General features: G+C 62.9%; 4 protein-coding genes across 4 annotated transcripts; 2 read left to right on the top strand and 2 right to left on the bottom strand.

Moving 5' to 3' along the window:
- Nucleotides 1-2609: 2609 nt before the first annotated feature.
- Nucleotides 2610-4081, top strand: LOC130152999 (mesoderm posterior protein 1-like). The gene is made up of 2 exons (XM_056347390.1): nucleotides 2610-3518; nucleotides 3951-4081. The coding sequence occupies exons 1-2, from the start codon at nucleotides 2610-2612 to the stop codon at nucleotides 4011-4013; spliced, it is 972 nt and encodes a 323-aa protein (XP_056203365.1). The 3' UTR covers nucleotides 4014-4081.
- A 2300-nt stretch (nucleotides 4082-6381) lies between these two features.
- LOC130152998 (gonadotropin-releasing hormone II receptor-like) lies at nucleotides 6382-8307 on the top strand. The gene is made up of 4 exons (XM_056347389.1): nucleotides 6382-6391; nucleotides 6515-7068; nucleotides 7463-7667; nucleotides 7868-8307. The coding sequence occupies exons 1-4, from the start codon at nucleotides 6382-6384 to the stop codon at nucleotides 8305-8307; spliced, it is 1209 nt and encodes a 402-aa protein (XP_056203364.1).
- A 1377-nt stretch (nucleotides 8308-9684) lies between these two features.
- On the bottom strand, nucleotides 9685-13209 carry TMED3 (transmembrane p24 trafficking protein 3). Its single transcript, XM_056347460.1, has 3 exons — nucleotides 12844-13209; nucleotides 11627-11875; nucleotides 9685-11077 (listed from the first exon to the last, which is right to left on the bottom strand). Exons 1-3 carry the CDS (start codon nucleotides 13027-13029, stop codon nucleotides 10841-10843), a joined length of 672 nt encoding a protein of 223 aa, XP_056203435.1. The 5' UTR covers nucleotides 13030-13209; the 3' UTR covers nucleotides 9685-10840.
- Nucleotides 13210-13468: 259 nt separating this feature from the next.
- Nucleotides 13469-18175, bottom strand: ANKRD34C (ankyrin repeat domain 34C). The gene is made up of 2 exons (XM_056347458.1): nucleotides 17788-18175; nucleotides 13469-17093 (listed from the first exon to the last, which is right to left on the bottom strand). The coding sequence occupies exon 2, from the start codon at nucleotides 17043-17045 to the stop codon at nucleotides 15465-15467; it is 1581 nt and encodes a 526-aa protein (XP_056203433.1). The 5' UTR covers nucleotides 17046-17093; nucleotides 17788-18175; the 3' UTR covers nucleotides 13469-15464.
- Nucleotides 18176-23422: the final 5247 nt, after the last annotated feature.

The raw sequence follows: 23422 nt of genomic DNA, 5'->3' as shown, positions 1-23422 counted from the left end.
TGAGCTGGGCACTGACCGCCTGGGGAGGGCTTTGGCCAGCTTTGGCCAGCAGCACTGTCAGCAGCCCTGCAGCTGAGCTCCATCCCAGTGCCGTCACCGTGTCCACCCCATGGCCCACGCTCCATCAATATGGGCTGGAGGGACGTGGGGGGACCCCATCTCCTCTGAGGGGTGAGGGGCTGTGGGCTCCCCCTCGGGGGGCTCTGACCCCATGGCCAGTGCTGTCACGGCCCAGCCGTGCTCCAGCACTTGTCTAAACACAGAGGGAGGTGGGAAGCGGCTGCCCAGCAGGGCCGCAGAACTCATTACCCGGGAGCTCATCAGCTAATGAGACCCAGGAGGGGGCCTGGGGATGGGGCGGAGCGGGGCTGGGGCAGAACTGGGGGATGTGCAGGGAAGCGGCCATGCCCCAGGCTGTGCTGTTGGGTGCACAGCACCTCGCAGAGCAGCCTGCCACGCTCCCAGGGCCAGGCTGCCGCTGGACCCCCGCAGCAGCCCCCAGCCCCAGAGGTGGGCTTTGGGATGGTGTCAGATGCCTGCGCACCCAGAGACGTGCTGCGGGTCCTGGTCAGCACCCATGCTCTCGGACCTTGCACTCTGGCATGGCACTCCTTCCAGCAAGAGGGCAGAGGGGATTAATAGCAATTAACTGTGGTGATTTTCTGCCATGCCTGCAACATCTGCCAGGGGGGGAACGGCCAGTTCAGATGCCAGTATCCTCATGGTGCCTGGGCAGCTGTGTGGGTGCCAGGAGGAGGGCTCCGCTGGGGGCTGGGCTGTGGAGTGACACCTTGGGGTGCATGTGGCCCTGAGCAGCAGTGGGTGCCGTGGCAGGAAGGGATGGTGGCAGGTCACCACCCTGTCCCTGCACTGCTGGACACCCAGGGCTGTGCGACACCTGCACGAATGAAACGCTGGCAATGCCCCTGCCCAGGCTCCCCGCAGCGCTGGTGCGACTGGGGCTGAACCCAGCTCTGGTGAGCGTGGCAAGGATGGCTGGAGCGCTTGGCCGGTGGTGAGCAATAAGCAGAATTTATCTCATCATCTCCCAAGGGAAACTGAACAAGCTTCATGTGACCACCAGGAAACACATGGCCATGAGCCATGAGATGCTGGCGCACCCACCTGTCACCAGCACTTCCCCGGCGGGGGGGTCTGCACCCCACTGTGGGCACCGTGCCCAGGTCCGTGCCCCTCTGCCAGCTCTGTGCCCTGTGTCTGGTGCCTGAGACAGCAGAGGGGCTATGCACACCTGGTAAGAGGGGGTCTGGAGCACAGCTGGTATAGGGGGATCCTGTGTCCACTGCTGTACCCCTGTGGCTTTGCACACCCAGTACGGGGGGTCCTGAGCACAGCCAGTTTAGGGGGGTCCTGAGCACAGCTGGTATGTGGGTGTCCTGTGCTCACCATGTACCCCTGGAGCACTGTACACCCAGTATGAGGGAGTCCCGAGCACAGCCACTTTAGGGAGGTCCCAAGCACAGCCAGTATGGGGAGGTTCTGAGCCCCCCACTGTACCCTCAGGGCTGCACACACCCAGTTTGGGGGTCCTGTGCCCACCGCCGTGCCCCGGGGCTGCGCACACCCGGTACCGGGGGGGGGTGTGTCCCGTACTCCGAGGCGCAGCGCTGCCGCCCCGCCGCCCCAGCCCCCCGCCCGCGCCCTGATGGGTTTTCCTTCCCATCCCGGGTTTCCCTGGAAACCTTCGCACCCGCCGGCACCGACACCTGCGGGGCCTGGGAACGCGGCGGGGGGGCCCCTCCCAGCCTCGCCCGGGCCGCCCCTCCGCCGCCCCCGCCGGCACCGGGCTGCGGCCGCGGCTCCGCGCCGGGCTCAGCGGGCGGCCGGGCACGGGGCGGGCAGCGGCGGGCGCCGTTAGCGGGGCCCGGCGGAGGCAGGGCGGGCCGTGCCCCCCCGCACCGGGCGCGGTGTCCCGCGGAGCCAAGCTGGGCACCGGGGGTGCTGGCTGCAGCCAGGCTGCGGGGGGGGACGACACGGGGACACCCGGAGCTGGCACTGCTGCAGCTTGCACCCTGCTGCAGACCCCGCTGTGGACACCACTGCAGACCCCACTGCAAACCCCACTGCAGATCCCACAGCGGACCCTGCTGCAGACCCCATGTGGGACCCCACAGCAGCCCACACTTCAGCCCACACTGTAGACCCCGCTGTGGACCCCATAGTGGACCCCACAGCAGATCCCACGCAGACCGCACTGCAGACCCCATGTGGGACCCCACAGCAGACCCTGCTGCAGACTCCGCTGCAGACCCCCATTGCAACAGCCCCCCTCGGCAGCCCCAGCTGAAGGCCTTGCTACCAACCCCACTGGCACCCTCACTGCACACCCCAACGCAGCCCCCCACGTGGGGCCCAAGCCCCATCCTCAGGATGGCGTGGGGGGGTGATGGCTGCTGGGGGTGGGCAGCGCAGAGCAGCCTCACACCGCTGGGGTAAAATTCGTCACCCGCGTGTTCAAAGTTGGCTGCCCTCAGCCCCCCCTGGCCTTTGAAGTGATGCTGATGCCGGCCACGAAGGTGCCACTTCACACCTCTGGCCCTGCATAAAGCCAGGGCGGCCGGGGGACGCCAGCACACAGCCCCGCAGCCATGGCCCGCTCGGCAGCCCCCGGCCTCCCACTCCCTGCCACGGCCCTGCTGCAGGACTGGGGCTGCCGCGGACCCCCGGACCCTGAGGGCTACAGCAGCAGCTCGCCCGCACCCTCACCCGACTCCTGTGGCCTTTCCTCCCCCGCCGCTGCCCAGGCACCCTGCCGCAGCCCCGCTGACCCCTGCCTGCGGGGCGGCCCCGGGGGCAGGAGGGGGATTCGGGGCACGGGGCCGGGGGGCCCGCGGCAGAGCGCCAGCGAGCGAGAGAAGCTGCGGATGCGCCGGCTGGCACAGGCGCTGCTGCGGCTGCGGCACTACCTGCCACCCGCGCTGGCACCCGCCGGGCAGACCCTCACCAAGATCGAGACCCTGCGCCTCGCCATCCGCTACATCGCCCACCTCTCAGCCCTGCTGGGGCTCAGCGAGGAGGTGCTGGCCCGGCGGCGGGGGGCAGCCCCCCGGCACTGCCCCCTCTGCCCCCAGGGCCTGGGGTGCTGCCAGCCCCCAGCCCCCCGCCTGCACACACCAGCCCCGGCCCTGCGGGATGCTTCGCCCCCCGGCACTGTGGGCTGGGGGTCACCTGCCACGGTGGGGACCCCCCTGGAGCTGCACGGGGCTCCCGGCATGGAGCCAGGGCCCTGGGGGTCACCTCCCTGTGGCCCTGCTGCGGGGACCCCCCCTGAGGTGCTTGGAGTTCCCGAGGTGGGGATGGAGGCCTGGGGGTTGCCCCCCTACATCCCTGCAACAGGGACCCCCCCGCAGCTGCACGGGGTTGTCGACTCCAACGTGACCTCCTGGCTCTCCCCTCACGGCGCAGGGGCAGGTGCCCCCTCGGACCTCCCCGGAGACCCCCTGCTGGATGCTGAGCTGATGCTGCCGGAGTTTGTGGACGCAGGGACAGTCACCCAGGTACGTGTGCTGGCAGGGATCGGGGTGAGCCGAGGTGGCCCCAGCATGGGGCTGGCATGGGGGAGGGGCTCACCCCACTCTGGTGCGCTCGGAGCCCCCTTGGCTGGGGTAGTGCGGGGACCGCTTTTGGGGGTAACAACAGCCTTGTTTGGGGTTGGGAACAGAGAGGTGCCCCCCCTCCTCCTTGCAGCTGGTGCATATGGATCCTTTGGGCTGCTCTGGTCACCCCTGGTGTCACCACCTTCCTTTGTGTTTATTGGGGTCCCATCACTTGGGACAGACCTGACGCCCTGGTCCTGCTTGTCCCTGACCAGGATGATCCTGGCAGGTGGGCTTTGCCAGTCCCTGTTCCTGCACTCCCCAAGACCCTGGACCTGCCCTGGACCCCTGCCCTGGCCCATCAGTATCTCACCCACCCTCTGCTCCCCCCAGGACCTCTCTGCAGACCTGCTCTCTCTCTTGGAGGCTCTGCTCCCGCCACAGCCTCAGGACTGACCCCGATGAGCCCCCAGCTCCTGGTGCCGGAGGACCTGGTGCCGCACAGCCCCACAACGCACCGTCCGGATGCCTGCAGCCTGGGGGATGCGTGTCCCCCCCTGGACAGCTGGGAGATGGTGGGGGTGACCTGCCTCTTGTGTGAGCCTGGAGCTGCACTGGACGTGCTGAGGTGGCTGGGACTGTACATAAATAAACCCCTGTGCCATGTGTCACCGTGGCTATTCCTGGGCATGGGATGGGGCTCAGCATGCCCTGGCCATCGCGTCAGCTTCGGGAGTGGGTTTGGGGCTGGGGGAGGATGGCTGAGCTGGTGAAACTCTGGCTCTGCAGCAGGGCAAGCCATGGGCACCCTGCCAGGCGTGGGCAGGGGCTCCGGCACGCATCCAGCACCGCCTTGCTGAGCTGCAGGGGCTGGGGATGGTGACACGCAGCTGCGGGGCAGCTGGACAGCATCTGGGAAAGCAATTGCAGGGAGGTATTGGGAGAGACACCTCCTGCCCCAGGGCCTGTCCCACGGCTGGGGGTGTGTGGGGGTCACCAGCACCCTCCGGATCTGGCCCTGGTGCTCGGTGAGAGCTGAGCATTGCCTGTCCCTGTGCTGGTGCCTGTGTGAGCCCCCACGGTGCAGGGTTCAATGTGGGTAACTGGGGTCCAACAATAGGGGAGGGCTCTGGTGTGGGGCTGGGGCTGACCCCCTTGGGCTGGGGACCCAGCAGGTGGAGGGGAGTGTGTGGGGAGGCTGAAGATGGGGGCCCTCTGCCCCCCAGCCGCCTGCGTGGCTAGCTGCAGGGTGTGGGGGCCCATGGCCGGCTGGGATCTGGAGAGTCCATTATGGTGGGACCTGACAGCCGGGTGCTAATGTACAGGGCGGGGGGGGGGGGCCTTCTCCGCCCACTCCGGGGACTCTGGGGCAGGGGGTCTGCAGAGCTAATGAGCCCCTCTTATCTGTGAAATGACTTGCTAATAATGTTAATTCCCTCTGGCAGGGAGGCTGAATCCTTTGAGATGCAAAGCAGCCCCCCTGCCTTCCCCCAGACTGCAGCTTCCCCCCATCCAGGGCTCAAGGGACTTGGGGAAACGCTCTAGCTGTGGGGACATGCTCCAGCTGCAGGGACATCCACGGTCTGGGGGAGCAGCTGGCAGAGGCAGGGCTAGAAGAAGGGGTCTGTGGGTCTTTTAGCCCCCCCAAATGATGCACCCCAATGCCCAGTCCCGGGGAAGGAAGGCTGCAGCACCCACCTGGGCTGAGGCAGCTCCTTCCCTTGGCCTGGGGGATGCTCTGGCTGGTGGGCTCTGTCCCATGGCTGTGGGGCATCTCCCTCTGCCCCAGTTCCCTGGCCCTGCTGCTACTGGGGGCTGACCCAGGTGGGGTTCCTGGTACAGGAACAAGTACAAGGTGCTGAGCATGGCCCACACCAGTCCTGCGTGCTGTTAGGATGGGATTTGGGATGAGCCAGTGCAGCTGGAGCAGGCAGAAGGGGACAGATGCCTGCCTGGGGGTGGGGGGAGAGGGACAGAGATGTCAGGGCAGAGCTGTGTGTGCATGTGTACATGCCTGTGTGCATCTGCACGTGCATCAGCAAGAAGATGCATTTGAGTCTGTGCGTGTGTTTCTGTGTCTGTGTGTGAGTGTTGTGCCCACTTACATGTTTGTGTGTGAGTGCTGTGCACACTTACATGTCTGTGTGTGTCTGTGTGTGAGCACTGTGCACACTTACGTGTCTCTGTGTGTGTACCTGTGTGTGAGCACGGTGCATGTTTACGTGTGTGTGTGGGTGGTGCGGGGTGAAGGACCAAGCCGTTCCAAGCGGACTGGCTACGTCAAGGAGCAACCTGAGCTACCAAGGGCACCCCACCGGCTGCCTGCTGAGTGTGGCCCAGCGGCAGGCGCGGAGGTGGCTGCAGGCACCAGTGCTGTAGCGGTACCTGCCCTGCTTCCCCTCTTTCTCTGGCCCCTGCCGGCTCGCTGCCACCTGGCACGACGCAGATGCAGGAGCCCTCAGCACAGACACACAGCAGCGTGAGCCCTGGCATGGCCCAGCTGGGTGGTGCTGGGCAGGACACCCTGGCTGGAGGTGAGGTGGAGGGGGGAATGGGGCGCCTGGTCCCCCGGGGGCTCTGACATTGGGCTGGGAGGGTGTGTGTTCCCGTGCAGGGCCACAAGGGATGCTCCGGTGTGGATGGACAGCGGGAATGGCCTGGGCTGGGTGGTGGGTTGGGGCTAGCTGAGCCTGTCCCCCTCTGCCCTGCTTGGTGCCGAGGACCCTCGTAGCTCTGTAGGGTGTGGGGTGGCTCTGGGGGTGCAGCGGGGATGCAGGGAGCAGCTGAAGGCAGTGAGCTGGGCTAGGGTTGTGGTGCAGGCACCATGGCCCTGGGTAGGGAGCAGCGCACCAGGGGATGGGACCTCCTATGCTAAGCATGACCTGTCCCCCCTTGGAGCCCCCACCCCAGGGCTCCCTCTGGCCAGGCTGCTGCTGCCTGTCTGCCTATTGTGGCAGGAAGGGACCACCTGGACCCAGGCCCTGCAGTGGGGAACACCAGTGCGGAGCCCCCCGGCAACCTGTCCCCCCGCGAGCAGGGCTGTGCCTGGAGCCCGCAGGCGGAGGGCGGCGAGGAGCCCCTGCAGCTGCCCACCTTCTCCCCCGCTGCCCAGGCCCGCGTGGCTGTCACCTTGGTCCTCTTCGCCCTCTCTGCCAGCTGCAACCTGGCAGTGTTGCGGGCGGCGGGGGGCCGGCGGGGCAGCCGGCGCTCCCACATCCACCTGCTGCTGTTGCACCTGGCTGTCGCTGACCTGCTGGTGACGGTGGCAGTGATGCCGCTGGATGCCATCTGGAACATCACACTGCAGTGGCGGGCAGGTGACCTGGCCTGCCGCCTCCTCATGTACCTCCGGCTGCTGGCCATGTACGCCTCCGCCTTCATCACCGTCGTCATCAGCCTGGACCGGCAGGCTGCCATCCTGCACCCGCTGGCCATTGCCCGCGCCCGGAGGAGGAACCGCATCATGCTTTATGTCGCTTGGCTCCTCAGCGCGGGGCTCTCGGTGCCACAGGTACTCATCTCGGGGCTCCTCTCAGGCTCCATGCCCCGTGGCAGACGCCCACCCAGCTTCTGTGCTGGCTCCCAGGGTCCCCAGCCACACCATCTGGGGTCGCTGCCAGGGCTGGTGCTGCTGCCAGCCCTGTGCAATCGGGTTGGAGAAGGCTTGGAGCAGAAACAGCAGTGAAGGAGGGGCCGTGGCAGCATGCCCCCTCCACCCAGCTCTGGCCCCCTCCCCACTGTGCGCCCCATCCCCCTGGGGGTGGGGTCTGGTGCAGGGGTGGCTGGGGATCCCATGAACAGCATCTGACCCTGTGGCTCCAGTGGTCCCTGGCTCAGGATCTGCTTTTGGGAGGCACAGAGCCCCTGGGGAGGGGGCTGCCATCCCACCTCTGCTCTGCTTCCAGCTGTTCCTCTTCCACACGGTCACCCTCCGCCCTCCCCACAACTTCACCCAGTGCACCACGCGGGGCAGCTTCCCCCAGCCCTGGCATGAGACCCTCTACAACATGCTCGGCTTCACCTGCCTCTTCCTGCTGCCGCTGCTCATCATGGTCTGCTGCTACACACGCATCCTCCTGGAGATCTCCCGGCGCATGGGCTCCAGCCTCTGTGAGTGCCTGGGCACCAGGCTGCCCCGTCCCCATACCAGGGGGGGGGTGTCTGCAGGGACCCTGGGAAGGAGGGAGAAGGGGGGAGCCCTAGCTGGGGCTGTGCAGGGACCCCCCAGCCCTCCTGTGGAGCATGGAGTTCCTGCCCCAGCCAGGCTAAGTGTCCCCCACTCATGCGCCATGCCCCGCCCCCCCCCCCAGTCTCCTCCCGGGACATGTCACTGCACTGCTCCAGGAACAACATCCCGCGGGCACGGCTGCGCATGCTGAAGATGAGCCTGGTCATCGTCTCCTCCTTCATCCTCTGCTGGACCCCCTACTACCTGCTGGGGCTGTGGTACTGGTTCTGCCCACGGGCCATGGAGAAAAGGGTCTCGCCAGCCCTCACCCACATCCTCTTCATCTTTGGTCTCTTCAACGCATGCCTGGACCCCATCACCTACGGGCTCTTCACCATCCCTTTCCAGAGGGGCTGGGGCTGCCCCTGCGGGCATGGCCCTGAGCCCCAGCCGTCCTCCCCGGCCACGGGCTCCTTCCGCTGCTCGGCCTCCTCCCTGCCACCCAAGCGGGGCATCCCGGGCACACGGGGGTGGCAGGTGCCTCCTGGCACCACCGGCTCCTGCCAGAGCAGCTCCCTGTGACACCAGCACGGCCACGGCCCAGTGCTCAGTGGGCACTGAAGCTGCGGGCGCGAGGGGACCGGTGGCAGGACAGTGAGGGCAGGACAGGTCTGGCAGGGACTGGGTCACTGCTGCTCTCTTCCTGCACCCCAAAGTGCCTCTGCGGGTGGTGGGGCTGGCGTGGGTGCCCCCCTCATCCCCCCTCTGTGCATGCCAAGACCTGCACAGCTGCTGGAGCACAGTCCAGCCCAGCAATAAAGTGTCCCACAGCCACCTCCTGTCCTGCCTGGGTTCCTGGTCATGAGCGGGGCTGGGGTCCTCAGATCCAGCACTGCTGGGGACAGGCTGGAGGGGTGACTGACCTGGAGCCAGTCCTGGCTGCTCCTGTCCCCACCGTGGGGTGCTCCCAGGGTCCCCACAGGGGGGCAGATCCAAAAGCATCCTGCATGCTGGCCAGGGCTGGGTGCTGCCCTCTCTGCAGTGGCTGTTTGTCCCCGCCGGGCTGGTCCCTGCTGGCAGCAGTCCCAGGGTGTCACGCTGCCTGCAGCAGCCTTGCACCCGCTGGTGGCTCCGCTCAAAACGGGAGCGCTCAGCTCCTGCCGAAGGTCGTTGCGAGGCACGGGGGCCCAGCTGCTCCCAGCTGCACAGCAACTGCCCCAAGGCCAGCGCTGCTGTGGGAGCTGGCATAGCTGGTGGGGCTGAGAGAGGCTGGGGAGGTGGGAAGGGGGCTGCAGCCCTGGGCCTCTTGCTCCCCACCGTGCCTTGGAGCAGTCAGTATGGCACCAGAAGCAATGCCAGCAGCAGGGCGAATGGCTCACAGGAATACTCTGGTGTCCCCCCAGTCTCGGGGAAGGGTTACAGCAGAATGGGGTTTGCTGGAGCCAAGACTGAATCAAGAGGCCGACTCCAGACAGCATCCATCCGGGGGTCCCTGCTTTGCTGTGATAGGTCACTGGGCTCATTTGCCCCCTTCAGCCCCTGCTTCCAGGCAGGACCCAGCCCTAGGGGTTTGCCCATAGCTCTGGGGAAGCCCCCACTGACAGCACAGCCTGTGTATGAGCTGGCTGCATCAGCAGAGGGGTGGCCAGGGGAGCTGGGGGGTCTCTCTAGCTCTGGTATCTGGTCCTGCACCAGAAGCACACTCAGCTGGTGTGTAGCAGGGCTGCAGGCAGTGGGGCAGGCAGGCAGGAGGGGAGGGCTGCCCTAACTGGCTGCACCAAAATGTCTTGTGCAGGGGTCTGCCGAGAGCCAGGGGGGAGACAGGCATCACCCCAGTGGGTGCCAAGCCTGTCTCTGGAGTGCTGGTGGGGGGCAAAGTGCCCGACGAGGCAGGAACAGCCAGCTCAGCAGTGACAGTGGCCATACTTGGCTGTCCATCCCAATAATGGCAGCATGAACCATGGTCGCAGGGGTTTATTACGAAGTGGCAAAGTAAAATGCCAGTGGTGCTGCTCCGGCTCCAGAGGATTGATCCTGTGCCCGCTCGAGGGCTGGTGGCAGTGGTTGGCATGTTGGTCTCCCTGGGGTCTGGCACAGGGTGGTCTCCCAAGGGCTCTCACATGGGTCTCTGTTTTGTGGGGCTCCATGGACTGGGGCCACAGTCCCAGGGGCATGGGGGGTCCTTGATGCTGCTAGGGCAAGGACGGGGCTTCCTCAGCACAGGTGGGGCTGAGCTGTGCCCACTCCCACTGTCTGCTGGGCACAGCGGGATGCGCCGGAGACCAAACCCCAGGCATGGACTCCTGCAAGTATGAAAATACCATCCTGTACAGGGCAAGCTACTTGCTCCTGCAGCAGAGAAAGGCCTGGGAAATGCTTTGCTGTGAGGACAGGGGCTTGCAAAGCAATGTAAAGCACGAGACAAAAAGCCCCTGCTGAAACTTTGCCTCTGTTTTTGATCCAGCAGCTCCTGGGATGCTGCTGCCAGCTTTGGCCCAGCTGTGGGGAGCACCCTGCCTGCCCTGGGGGAAAAAGGAGGGGCTGTGCCCACCCCTCTGCCTGCAGGCAGAGCCCGCAGCCCACAGGGCAGCTCTCTGCTGGGCTAACAGCACTTGGCTTGGTGCAGGAGTGCTCGGGAGGTGGGCACTGGGTGGGTCCGCATTGCCCCATCCCCTCGCTGGCCTGGGCAGAGCTCCCTGTCCCGCTTGGTGTGTGTGGGCAGCACATGGCCTTGACAGATGCTGGGCTGCACCTTGCAGTCACATCGGGCTCGGAAGGTGCATCAGATGTCGGACAAGGGGCCAGTGTTGATGCTGGTCCAGCACACCCACCCACTTCCCCAGTGGAGCTGGTGAGTAGGGACAGACCGGCCAGGCGAGGGGACGGGGCCACAGGGCAGGAGATGGCAAAGTGGGAGGTGATGCTGGGAAGATTTGCCGGGGGATGCTCGCACAGGGGTGACCATATTCCACCTGGCTCAGCAGCATCGTGTCATCCCCTGCTCCCACCCAACCACCTCCCCATGGCAGCACCTTGCAGAAAATGGAGGTAAAGCATGACCCAGGAGAACACGGCTTGCTCCCCCTCGCAGTTCGGGCACCAAACAGCTGTGGCTCTAGGTGCTGGCCACGCCGCTGCCGGGTCTCTTCTCAGTGAAGAAGCTTTTAAGCAGCATCACTTGCCCAATGCTGACCACAAAGAGGATGAGGGTTTCCCCGACCGACCAATATGAGACCCGGCCGTTGAGGTCTTCAGCTCTGCTCCGGTCCTGTGCTTCCCGCAGGCGGTAGTGAGTCTGGGAGTCGATCACCGTGTTCAGAGCCTCGTGGATGGTGACACAGGCGGACTCCATCTAGGGAGACAAACATGCTCCATCACTCCTGATGCAGCACAGCTTGGGCCCGATGCTCACGGCCAAGGAAGCTGAGGACTGTGCTGGGGCACCCGAGAGCCGGTGGCAGGTCTCTGCCACCCCTGACCTTAGAGCAGTTTAGGGGCAATGCTGGAGACTGTCCAGTGTCGGAAGCCTGCTGTGAGTCCTGGGGCACAGCCGAGAGCCCTGCCGAGGTGCTGGGGGTAGCACAGCCCAGGGCACAGCCATCCCTGCAGGCTCACACCAAAGGATGGAAAGAACCTTGCTGCGCTTCCCTTGCGTGGGATGGAAACTAGGTGCTCAGGCCAGGGAGGTTCAGACCCAGTGCAGCCCTCCCCGACCCTCCCTGCCCGCCACCAGGAGGAGGATGTGGCATGTGTGTGGCAGGACGGTTGGCTGGTGGTTGGCACTTCTGCATTTGGCAGAGGGGAAGGGAGACGAGCCCCCAGCTGCCATCCTGCAGGGCCGTTTGGCCACAAGCGGGAGCGCGGCAGGACCTTCCTCTGGTGGCAGCGTGCAGTCACCCACCTGTGTCAGCGCAGTGACGCGGTTGCTCATGTCAGGCAGGATCGGTGGTTCGTCGCCCACCTGGAAGTCGAAGTAGACGGTTTTGTGGGAGAAGGTGGAGAACTCATTGCTGAAGCAGAAGGTGTAGACGCCCTTGACTTCAGTACGGTGCGGGAAGCTGTCGTATTGCTTCTTGGTTTCCTTGTAGATCGTCCTGCCGTTGGGATCCTCCACATAGCAGTCTACATCGTAGTGTCCCCCGGTAATCACCTGGGCAAGGAAATGCAGGTGGCACTTGCCAAACCACGTGGCGAGAGCCTCCCTCCCCGATGGAGCAGCTCTGCCTGGCCCCATGCCTGCGTGCACAGCCGTGCCCGCAACGGGCAGGCACCATGCCCACGGCTGCCTGCCATGGGATGGGGGCCCAGGCTGGGGGATCCCCGCGGAAGCGGTGCCCCACGGTGCCAGCAGCTCAAGGAGGGTGCCCACAGCTCAAGCGGGGTGCCTGGAAAGGGGGACAGCCCTGATGGCCCAGGTCAGAGGCTCCCATGGCTGCTGTGGGCAGATCCTAGTACTGGCTCTGAGGCAGGCACTGCCAGGCATGGGGCCAGGGCTGGGAATGCACCCGGTGTGGCGCGGGGGGAGCTGGGAGGTGCATGGGAGAGGGGCAGCTGCAGCCCTGCCTGGGGCAGGGCACGGCAGGAGCACGGAGGTACAGGCTGATGGCGATGGGCACAAGCTGGGGCAGGAGTACAGCAGGGGGCACAGGGCTGGGGGCACAGGCAGAGGTCAATGGGCACAAGCAGGGGCAGAGGCGTGGGCAGTGGGCCATGGGCAGTGGCAGGGGCATGGGCACAGGGCTGGGGGAAGGGGCAGTGAGTGCTGGGCACAAAGGCACGTGCATGGGCATGGGGCTGGGGGTACAGGCAAGGGGCGATGGGCAGAAGCAGGGGCAGGGGTGCAGGCAGGGGGGCACAGGGCTGGAGGCAGGGGCAGCAGGTGCTGGGCATGAGCAGGGTCCGGGGCATAGGGCCACAGGGCTGGGGGTATGGGCAAAGAGCAGAGGCAGGGACATGGGGGCAGGTGTACAGGCAGGGGGTGCCAGGCAGAAGCAGGGTCAGGGGTGCAGGCAGGGGGGCACAGGGCTGGGGGCAGGGGCAGCAGGCGCTGGGCAGAAGCAGGGGCAGGGGCACGGGGCCGGGGGCAGGGGTACAGGCAGGGGGGCAGCAGGGCAGTACCTGGTAGTCCAGCGTGAACTTGAGGCCGCGCTCCAGCTCCTGGTGGAAGCACTGCTTGTCGCTGTCGGGCAGCTCGAAGGTCAGCTCGGTGCCGCCGGCCCGCAGCGCCCACAGCAGCACCAGCACCAGCATCCCGCCCCGCATCCCGCCGCCCCGCATCATCCCTGCCCGCGTCCCTCCCCGCATCCCGGCCCCCTGACGTGGCTCCGCCGGCACCGGCAGCGCTTCCGCTGGGGGCGGCCCCGCTGCCTGCCCGCCCCCGGGGCCGGGCGTCCCGGCAGCCGCAGCGTGGGGCGCGGGGGGAGGGGGGCCGGTGCCGCGGGACCCCTCGGTGGCTCAGGCCGACTCCGAGCTCTTCATTAAGGCAGCGGTAACGTCACAAGCCTGTATTGCTGTTACATGACGTCACCCCCCGGGCCCGCCTGCTCCCGCTGTACGCACACGCGCTCGTTTAAATACATGCATTAAAATATTCCCGCTGCTTGCCTTCCCCGCTCCAACGCGGGAAGATCCTAACAGGTGACCCGCGCTCTGCAAGGCACCGGCCTCCGACGGCTGGCTAAAGTGTCAAATATTGCTTAAAAAAAAAAAGCAAACCACAAAATATCGAGTGTTTAGAAATGAATTGAAAAGGTGAACTACGGGCTTGAAAATTCCACACGAAAACAGAAGACAAACATCACTGTTACAGGGAAAATATGCCTGAAATTCAATCTATAAGACATCTGACCTACAGAGAGTATAAACTTTTAAGGCTGTAAAAATATAAGCCCACCTCTGCTCTAAATAGCATATTTAAATCTCAAATGCACTTTCAGAGAATGTTCCTGCGCAGTTCAAGCCAAAATGCAGTGCTGCTTTGTGCAGGAGCTGCGCCAAGTTTTGCAGCAGCCTGGAGAAAGGTGGCTAATGCCCAGGGCAAGGGACCCGCTGGTTGGCAGCCGCTTCGGAAGGACGGACGGGAACGTGTGCTGGGCTGATCGAGGCGAGGGCAGAATCCAACATCTGCCGCTTGCTCGCTGGAGCAGTCTGATACACCATGTTGGCTAGTAACTTTGAGGCGGGGGCTACTGAGATGGGTTCCTTGTGCAGCTGGCAGATGCGGCATATCCCAGGTGAGACTGAATAAACACGGGGGAGCTGTTGGTGCTTGGCACAGTGTTTGGGGCATGCTGCAAATCCGAAACGCTTGCCCAGGCAGTGGCACGGGGCCGTGGGCTGGTTTCTCTCCGTGCAGCCGGTTCCATGCGGTGGGTTTGGCGGCGGCTGACGGCAGCTACGACACACATACAGCCTACAGCCCCAGCCGAGTGTGGGGTGAGGAGTGCTCCCCACCGCCAGCTGTGCCTGCCTGAGGCTGGGGCCGTGCGGGTGGGAGGGGGCCTGCGGTGCACGGTCTCGCTGCCCTGGTCCTGTGCAGCTGCCGCGTGCTGCCGGTGCGGGCCCAGTCCCATGGCAGGGTGCTGCACGGCTGTGGGCTGCGGCACCGGGCACCCCGTTCCTGGGCACCGGGGAAGGAACGGTGCTCGCACCCCCACCTCCAGCCAAGCAGACGCGTTTGCTGGCTTGGACTCAGGCTGCATCAGGACAGTGCCATGCAGAGAGGTGCGGCAGACACCAACACCATGCAGAGCCATCCTGTGGCTGCCCCCTCCTCCCACCTGCGTGCTCCCCCTGCCTCAGCTCTGCTTTGGCCCCACAGGGCTGCTGCTGCAGCAGGGTCAGCAGGAGAGGGGTGACCTGGCTGCGGTGCTATTCCTGCAGCTTCACCCTGCTGGGATGAACCCCTGACGCTCACCACGTGCCACCCTTGGCAACTTGGCATCCTTGCTCCCCCATCATTGGCAGAGGTTTCCTGTGCAGACCAAGCTGGCAGCCTTCCCCACCCAGGAATTCAGTGCTTGGAGTTGCTCGGTATAGTGGGAAATGCTCCTGAATCTTGGTCACTTCAGAGACAGAGACAAACCTGTTCCCAGTCCAGGCCCACTGAAGGCACCAGGTTGCAGCAGCAACGGGGTTAGCTCAGCCTCTGGAGTTTCAAAGTGCTTGGAAATCTCTGAGGTGGAGAATTGTCTCCCTCTCCAGCACAGTGAGGGTACCAATACATTCAATTGCCAGGGAGGGTGGTTTTCTGATCTTCCAATGCTGCGCAGCATCAAGCTCCTTTCCTTCCTGGTAGGCACTTCACAAACACATCAGCCCCATGGCTCACTGGCGTGGGGCTCCAGATGGGTTTCTGCGTCAGAATGAGCAGGATGGAAGAAAAGCAGATTGTAAATAGCAAGGAATAAGTGAACTCCAAGCAGGAGCCTTTGCATGAAGCCTGACAATCTCAGATGGTCTGGGATCGATCTCTCAGGTAGTCGCCCCTGGGGAAAGGTCCAGCAGTGAATGAAAAGTACAAGAGAGACTTCGGTTCTTTGGGCTGGAGGCCCAGGCTCTCCTCACAGCTTTGGCAAGCAGGAGCAGGAACCTCCTGATTCAGCCCCTGGGCACAGGTCTGACCCCCATGGTCACCAGCACTTCCCTGGAGCCAGGCAACTGCTCCATGTGGGAACGTCACGTTTCTGCAGGGACAGCACTGGTATGGTGACCTTACTGGGAAGTAAATGGTGACATGGCTACTGGGCCACTATTTCCTCAAAATCAGAGAGCTGCCACATCTGCTCCGCTTGCATGGAGTGTCTCCGGAGAAGCTTCCTTTTGGATCTCAAGTCACCCCGTCTGGGCGAGCTGGGGGCGATGGGCACCAGGGACTTCAAACCAGCAGCGAGCGGGGAGGAGGTTTTGGTGTTGGAGCCGATGTCAGGGATTGGGGGGTTGGGGTTCACATTCAGGGGGGGCAGATATCCTGGCCTCGTGTGGGAGATGTGGTCCAGCAGCAGGGTCCCGGACCCTCGCCTCTCCAGCAAGCCGGGCGGTCGGCGCCGGACAGTCCCAGGTGATGTGCCAGCGATGCTATCCAGGGACTCCCGTGAGCCATCCAGCAAAGCCAAGTGGGACCCGCTGAGCTTCCTCCTCTCCGACGGCACCTTCCCCACCTCAGCTGGGCCGCTGGAGAGCTGGGGATCGCAGTCGTAGTGCTCAGCGCCCAGCCTCCGCCAGTACAGCGTGTCCATCGCTGCGGCTGAGCCGTTGGCAGCGGAGCCGATGCTCTCCAGGTCTTCAGGGACTGTGCTCCTTCGGGGCAGGCGCTGATGGGTGGCCTGGTTCTTCTCATAGGCTGTTTTCCTCGCCAATGGCCCCGGCGCTGGCAACGTCCTCAGAGACTCTTCGTCTACTGGGGGGAAGAGAGAGGGGTCCTTGCTCTTGCTGCTGCCACTCCGGGCAAGGGGAGCCTTTTTGGAGAGCGAAAGGTCACCAATGCCCATGATCACCTCATCGTCCATGCAGACCCGCGTGTCGTCACGGTGCGCAGAGGCTGCCAGCACCGAGGGTGCGACCAGACCCCATGGCTCCGATCGCAGCCGCTTCAGCTGGGGCAGGCGGGCTCTCCTGGCTGCACCAGCTCTCTGGCCTGGGGAGGATGGCTCGTCAGCAGCCCTGGCAGAGGGGCTGTCCCTGGGGTGTGACCCAAAGGTGCCGCTCTCCTTCTCAGCAGGGGAAGGTGCCGAGACAGGAGTTTTCATGTGGGCGCTGGAAGGTGCTGTGCATGCCTCAGGGGGGGTCCTCTCCTTGAACTCCAGTGAGGGGGGAACGTTCAGGTACTGCTTGGTGGCCTTGGTGCCAGAGGCCGATTTGTCCATGGTGATAATGATCACCTCCTTCCCTTTGGCTTTGCAGGCATTCAGGAGGTGCTGCAGCACATCCTTGTCATCAGCATTGATGGCGTGGACCAAAGCAGATGCTCCCGAGTGGTCCTCCAAGCTGGGGTCTGCCCCGTTCTCCAGCAGCAGGGACACCACGTCCCCCCCTGCACCACGGATACAGGCATGCATGAGGGCTGTTTTCCCAGACTTGTCCTGGATGTTGGGGTCAGCTCTATTGTCCAGCAGGTACTTCACCATCTTGGCCTTGTTAATGCTCTGCTGGTCGACGTGCTTGGTGATGCAGGCCACCATCAGGGCAGTCTCCCCTTTCTCATTGCTCTCATTGATGTAAGCCCCCCCTTCCAGCAGCAGCCGGGTGAGCCGGAGCCGCCCGAGCCACACTGCCTTCAAGAGGGAGTTCCCCTCCATCTCCAGCTCCGTCACCTCATCCATGGCACCGGCTGCTGCTTACTGGTGGGCAAAGACAGCATCAGCCGGCAGCTGTGAAAGGAACCATGAAGGAGAGGTGAGGCTTGTTCCTCAGCCCTGGCTCTCCCCTCTGCCTTGCCTTCCTGGGAGTGTCGCGCTCTTGGTGCTGCCCCATATCCCATGGCCTCTCTGACCACATCCCCCCCACCCCATGGTACTAGGAGCCCCTCCAAAGCCTCCCCCTTGCCCACGTGCAGCACCACAGCCCCCAGCACCCCGGGTCTCCTGCTGCTCACGGGTGCCCGGGGTGCCAGGCAGGTGAGTGGCAGTGGGAGGAGAGGCTTGTTCTCCTCAGGGATGTCCTGGGGAGAAAGGGCTGATCTCTGCCAGCTGGGAGGTGCCTCAGCCCTGCATTCTCACAGCCTTACCGTGCATTTACATATTGGCACTGGCCCCTTCTCAACAGCCTCATTTTTAGGAGACACTGTATTTTTCTCTATCAGCATTGTAGCCTCTGACCTTCATCTGTTCTAGATGTGCCAGAGGATGCAGCTGCCAGAGCCCTGAGTGCACCAATTGCCCTTAATTGCCCTGACCAGCTTCAGCTGAGACCCTCAGCCACCCACTCTCCCTCCCTCTGCCCCTGGGCTGGGGGCTCTATTTAAATGCAGGCCCAGAACCCCAGTCCTGGCTTGACCTGTGAAGGTGCCTAAGGCTCCATCCATCCCTGTCAGATGGACTTGTTCATTGGCCTTCCCTTGCTGACCTGGGACTTGGCTTGCCTTCTCGCCTTGGCCTGAGGATCACTGCTGATGGGACCTGTCACTGACTTGTCCCTGCCCTGATGATGAGGTGTTATCCTCAGCTTACGGCTCATCTCCCTTGGCAGAGCAGCCCTGCTCTTGCTGCTTCCCAGTAGCATGTCTTGGTTCATCTTGCCTTGCTCTCTTCCAGCTCCGCTTCTCTGGTAGCCATGCTGATTTTTGCCTGGATGCAGCTGATTTCACCAAGTGCCAGAGAAATCGGAATGGTCCTCATGCTGAGATGGTTTCCACCATGTCTTCTAGGTCTCTCGAGCTATAACATCGAGCCTGCTAGAGACAGTGTGAGCATCTCCCATGGCTTCTTGGGCTGGAGCCACAATCTTTGCTTCCTCACTGCTGAAGGAAATGTGAAGCAGTTGTGGTCATGCTGTCTCTAACCCCGAGCTGCTTAATGGTGATGTGAGCCACTTGTGTAGGAGAGTGCTGTAAGAGCAGCTTCCACTCACAGCAGTCTCTGCAGCAGGACTGGCTCAGGAGGATCAACAGGCATTGCCGCTGCTGGCAAGTGCCTCCTGCCACCGCCTGGCAGGCTGGCTGTAGGAAATGACACCAGGTAAGACTCCTGTGCATCACCCCATAGCCATGATATGCACCCCGAGTGCCTCGTGGCCCTGCTACCTGTGTCCTTGAGGAACAACATCCCTCCCCTGCAGCTCAGGGACCTGGTGGGCTCCATGCGCAAGGTGGAGGTAGCAGCTCAGAGCTGTGCTGGGGGGACCAGCAGATGCCCAGCACCATGGAAGCATCAGAGGCACAGAAACAGACCAGCCAGCATGTCCCAGGACCCTGCCACCTGCTTACCCCATGCTCCCATTGCGCTTTGCTGCCTGTCCAGCTGTGAGCAGCAGTTTCTGTTCCTCTGGCCATGGCCAGCCCTTCCCTGAAGCATCCCCTCCTGCCAGGGGTCCGGGGGGGGGGGGGGGGGGGGGAGCCTGCCCGCTAGCTCGCTCTGCAGCTCTTGGCAGCCCTTGCTCATCAGGTCTCCCCAAAAGCCTCCCCCGTGGTGGGCTCTGCCCTTCCCCACCGGCCCCTGCCCTTCGTGCGCCAGGGGACGTGGGGATCCTGCAGCTCTGGGACCTGCTCTAAGTGCACCGCCCGACCCCCTCCCTGGAGCTGCGTCCGTGGGCTGCCCCCGGCCCCCTCCCCTCGGGCAGCCCCCAGGCTCCTTGCGGAGCCGCTCCCGTGCCGGTTCTCACCTCCGTCCCCTCGCCGGTCGGGGTCCGCGGTGCTGCCGGAGGGTCCCAGCGCGGCTGCAGCCTCGTTCCTCCCTGCTGCACCCCCCGGCCGGGGGGGCGCAGGGTCCGGTGCGGTGGGGCTGCGGGAACCCCGCGGGGAACGGGGGCTGTGGCGTGGGCGCCGTCCCGCTCCCCCGGCCCCCTCCGCCACGCTGCTTCGGGGGTGGGCAGCACCCTCAGCGCCCACCGCCTCCGCGCCCAGCTCCCCGGTGCTGGTGCCCGGTAAGGATGCCAGGCTACCCCGGTGTCCCCGCCTGCATCGTCCCTTATGTGCCCAGGGGCGGCTGCGTCACCCGCCGGTGCTGCCCGGTGCTGCGGGGGGGGGGGGGCGGCGCGTCCGCCCGCGCTGGGTGCGGGGTGCGGGGGTGTGTCTGTGTGCTGGTGCGCTGGGGGGTGGGTGTCTCCACGCGTGTGCAAGGTGTGGGTGGGAGGTGCAAGGCTGTGCGTGTGCCCCCGTGTGCACGCGTGGGTGGGTGCCGGGTGCCTGCCTGCCTGGGCATGCGTCCCTGTGTCCTTGCGCACGGGTATTGTATGGGGACCCGTGTACGAGGGGATGCTGATGTCCCTGTGGGTCTGCGTGCCCACGTGTCGGGGGAAGCTGTGCCATGCGTGTCCCCTGCATGTGCCCAGGCACTGGTACACGAGTGCTGCCAGTGCTCCGTGTCCTGTGGGTGCTATGGTGCCCAGGCATCACTGTGAGGACCACCCAGCACTGGGGTGGGCTCCCCAGAGAGGCTGTGCTCTGTCCCCTGAGGGTTTCCAGTGGGACCCAGCTGTGAGCAAACTGGTCTGAGCCCACAGCTGACCCCACTGGGAGCCCGGGGCTGGTTAGAGACCCCCAAAGGCCCCCTTGATGTTGATGACCTTGTATCCAAGTGCACATCTGGGGTTCCCAAGTGCTTGATGTTGCACAGGGGGAAGCTGGGGTCCCTGCGTGCTGCTCTCTGGGGCACAAAGCTCCCCTCTGTGTCACTGAGAAGTTACCAGGACCAGCACCCTTCTGCTGTCCCTGGGCAGACCCCTCTGGTCCCCCAATCTGTCATCTGGGCAGAAACCTGCTTTCCTGCAGACTCTGGCCCATTTTCTCCGTGGTGGCTGGGCAGATTGGCTCTCTAGGAACAGCCCCAGCAGAAACAGGTAATGGGGTGGAAGGTGGGGAAATAGTCATAAATGTGCAACACGGTGGTATACATAGGTCTGTAATTCAGCAGACTACTGCTGCCTGCACAGGGACTTATCATATCTTAGATCAGATTAATATTAGGGGAAATGTCTCTTGTGATTACTAAGGTATAATCTAAAATTGCAACCTTCTTTGGTAAAAGTAGATAACAATAATAATCAGAACTAGCAGAGAAATGAAGTAGCTCTTATTACATGCATAAGCATATCAGAAAACCTTATGGCAGCTTCTTTGCTAACTCCAGTAATGCAAAGACTTCCCAGTAGCTTGCTAGATTGGCCATGTAAGCCCTGAAAATGTATTTGTCCATTAATTTTTGAATGCATGCACACAAGATTATTTGTAGAAAAACTTTACTTAAAATCACACATTTATAACCAGAGCTGCCCAGGAGTGGGGGTTTGTTCTCTGGCATCAGGGAAAGCTGCTGCAGCATCCTAGTGTGCCTGTGCTGTGTGGGGTGGGGGTCTGCACACCTGCCCCGGGGTCTGGGGAGCCAAAGGACAGGTGAGGGACAGCCACAACGAGGGAGGGAGCAGGGAAGATCCTGGGGCATCAGAAATGTTGGGAGTGGGTGGCTGGAGTGGACAGCCACATGTGCATGGCCACTCACACCTGCCCAAAGGTATTTCTGGAGTGGAGCTGGTGCTTCTGCCTCACAGAAGTACTTGTGGTTTCCCACCAGACATCCTTTTGTCATGTGGGATTACAGAAATGATTGACAATTTATAACTAATTTAGGAAATACCAAAAAGCAAATCCATCTGCTCTGCCCTGCCTTTGCCTTGGGACTTGCAGCTGGGTCATGAGGGTCAAAAGCTGCAGCACCAGGCTCACTGCTGAGGTGGCAACTGGTGAGCAGGAATAACCTTTCCTTGCAGATGCTCAGACCTGAGAGTTTGCTATCCTGCTCTGCCAGCCAGAACTCACCAGCTTCCAGGTGTCCGTGGGGTGGGAGATGCCCCAACCTGGCTCCCAGCAGGGAGGCACAAGCATGATGATGCCAGTTCCGCCTCCCTGTTGGCTGCCTGTCCGGAGAGGAGCTGCTGTGGCAGGAGCCTGCTCCAGAGGCAGGGCTGGACACAGGCTGCCCTTGTGCCAGCTGGGAAGAGCCCTGCCAGGGCTGTGCTGCTGGGACCATGGCCCAGGAGCCAGCTGAACGCTGATGATAACCCACCCTCTTTCTACACAAATAATTTTTGTTTGCCTTCTGCTTCTTCTTTTGCTGAATAATTCATAATGAGTGATTAATGGAGATGCCCCCCCTCCCACCCCACCCCCTGCCTTCCTATTCGCACATGATCCCAGGTTGCATTTTTTCAGAGCTATTAGTTATTCATAATGGTTTGCTGAGTAATGTCGGCGCTGCTCCTTGGGCTATGGTTACTCCCTGATAATTCACCGTGGGATCTGGGGGAACCATTCCTGCTCCCTGCCCAGGTACCAGGACTCTGGACTCTGGACACTGCATGCCCAGTGCTGACTCACCTGGTTTAAAGTACAAAGTTCACTTGCTGTGAAAATGAGATGGGATGTGCCTGAAATGGGAGATTTTGGCTAAATGGGTGATGGGTTAAATAGGAGTTATGGGCTGAATATCCCTGCTCCACTCTTGGTTTCCTAAGAGCAGTGAACATGAAGGGGGCTTGGCTGAAAGCAGGGATGTGTAGAGATACCTGGGAAGTGTCATTTGTGTTGCCTCAGTTTTAACCTGCTGTCCTGGACTGAGCATTGCTAGGTTGCTGCTGTGGGACCAGCATCAGCATGGCTTGCTCTTTGGTCTCTGCTAGCAGAAGTGCAGATCACAGTGTGGTCAGACACCTCCAAAAACTGGTCCGATGGGAGAGCAAGGGAAATGGAGGCAGAGCTGGCCCTGGGGGCAGCAGCCTTCAGCTCATCTGCTCTTTATAACCCAGTGCTTGGTGTCCGCAGGTGCTGACTTCTTCCGGTGTCCTTGTTGGAGCTGCAGAGAGAGGAGCAGCTCTCCCAGCCGGTGTGAGGGATGGGGAGGGCAGCAGCAGAGCCCGGGCAGGGTGATGCACATGCTTTTAAGACCAGCTCAGTACCTCGTGCAGCTTCCTGCTGCTGGTGAGGCTGGCCAGCAAATGGCTCTCTGGGAACTGCTGCTGCCAGTTATCCTGGAGAGCTGGGACCTCTGAGGAGGGGAATGGTAATGGCCACAGCCCCTGCTTGCTTCAGGAGGGTCTCTAGGTCTGCCCCAACCCCATCCTGGCTATGCAGAACCAGCATATCCACCTACCTTCATCCTCCTCATCTTCCTCACTGGCATCTGTGCCATCCCTGAGGATGCCATGGCAACACAGCCGGCAGGAGTGGTTGCTGGAGGAGAAGCTGCAGCTCTGGTGCAAGGGCTCTGAGACCTCTGTTAGATCCTCAGCACTGCTGCAGTGTCCTGGGCAGGCTTGGGGGCTGTGGGATGGTGTCCATTCCCAGCCAGTTCAGGGCAAAGCTGGGATGGGGATAGTTTTGCAGGTGCCTGGGGTGCTGTCCTGTGTATGCTCTGGGCTTTGCTTTGCCTGAACAGCCCTGGCAGGTTGTGGAGGGCTGGGCACTGCCGGCATGTGCTGCTGGAATGTGCTGGGGATACTGGTACCCAGAGCTCTTACCCTGGCAGAGGGGCTCCTCCTGCCCTGTGCAGCCTTCCTCCTGGGCAGGGCAGAGAGAGGCAGAGGTGACACAACTGTGACATCCCAGAGATGTCAAGTGCTTTGTTGGGCCGCTCCAGCCATATCTCAGCACAGACAAGCTGTTGGGCAGCTCTCATCCATTTATTACAGCTTTCTGAAGTTATAATTAGAGTCTGGCCCAGCCCAGAGGAGGAGGGAGCTGCTTGCTGGGACCATAATGGGCCTGTTTGGTTTGTGTGGGAAGCAGCTGCGATCCCCAGGGGTATTTGGGCAGGGGCTGTAGTGAAGCTTCAGGAGGATGAGGCTGTGGGTGCAGGCTCAGGGACAGGACAGCTGGGGCAAACACTGCTCTGTCTGCCTGGGGAGGAGCTGCAGCCAAGGCAGCCCGTGGCTTGTCAGAACCTGGTCTGACCCCTGGGGAAGGGGCTTTTCCCAAAGTACCAGCTCCCTGGCTGCCCTGCTGTTCCCCTGGGAGCAGCAGCTGCCCCAGCAGCAGGGGAGCACAGACACA

Source organism: Falco biarmicus, chromosome 7 (assembly GCF_023638135.1).
Source record: "Falco biarmicus isolate bFalBia1 chromosome 7, bFalBia1.pri, whole genome shotgun sequence".
Classification (NCBI taxonomy): Eukaryota; Metazoa; Chordata; class Aves; order Falconiformes; family Falconidae; genus Falco; species Falco biarmicus.
The sequence above is the reverse complement of the archived record's forward strand: the minus strand, read 5'-3'. Positions and strand labels throughout refer to the sequence as shown.

Bases quoted from the DNA above. Each gene is read 5' to 3' on its own strand.
- LOC130152999 (XM_056347390.1), top strand. From the start codon at position 2,610: ATGGCCCGCTCGGCAGCCCCCGGCCTCCCACTCCCTGCCACGGCCCTG. The intron at 3,519-3,950 runs GTACGTGTGCTG...TGCTCCCCCCAG, and splicing joins ACGCAGGGACAGTCACCCAG to GACCTCTCTGCAGACCTGCT.
- LOC130152998 (XM_056347389.1), top strand. The intron at 7,069-7,462 runs GTACTCATCTCG...CTCTGCTTCCAG, and splicing joins CGGGGCTCTCGGTGCCACAG to CTGTTCCTCTTCCACACGGT. The intron at 7,668-7,867 runs GTGAGTGCCTGG...CCCCCCCCCCAG, and splicing joins GCGCATGGGCTCCAGCCTCT to TCTCCTCCCGGGACATGTCA.
- TMED3 (XM_056347460.1), bottom strand. From the start codon at position 13,029: ATGCGGGGAGGGACGCGGGCAGGGATGATGCGGGGCGGCGGGATGCGG. The intron at 11,876-12,843 runs GTACTGCCCTGC...TTCCTTGCCCAG, and splicing joins AGTTCACGCTGGACTACCAG to GTGATTACCGGGGGACACTA. The intron at 11,078-11,626 runs GTGGGTGACTGC...TTGTCTCCCTAG, and splicing joins GCGTCACTGCGCTGACACAG to ATGGAGTCCGCCTGTGTCAC.
- ANKRD34C (XM_056347458.1), bottom strand. From the start codon at position 17,045: ATGGATGAGGTGACGGAGCTGGAGATGGAGGGGAACTCCCTCTTGAAG.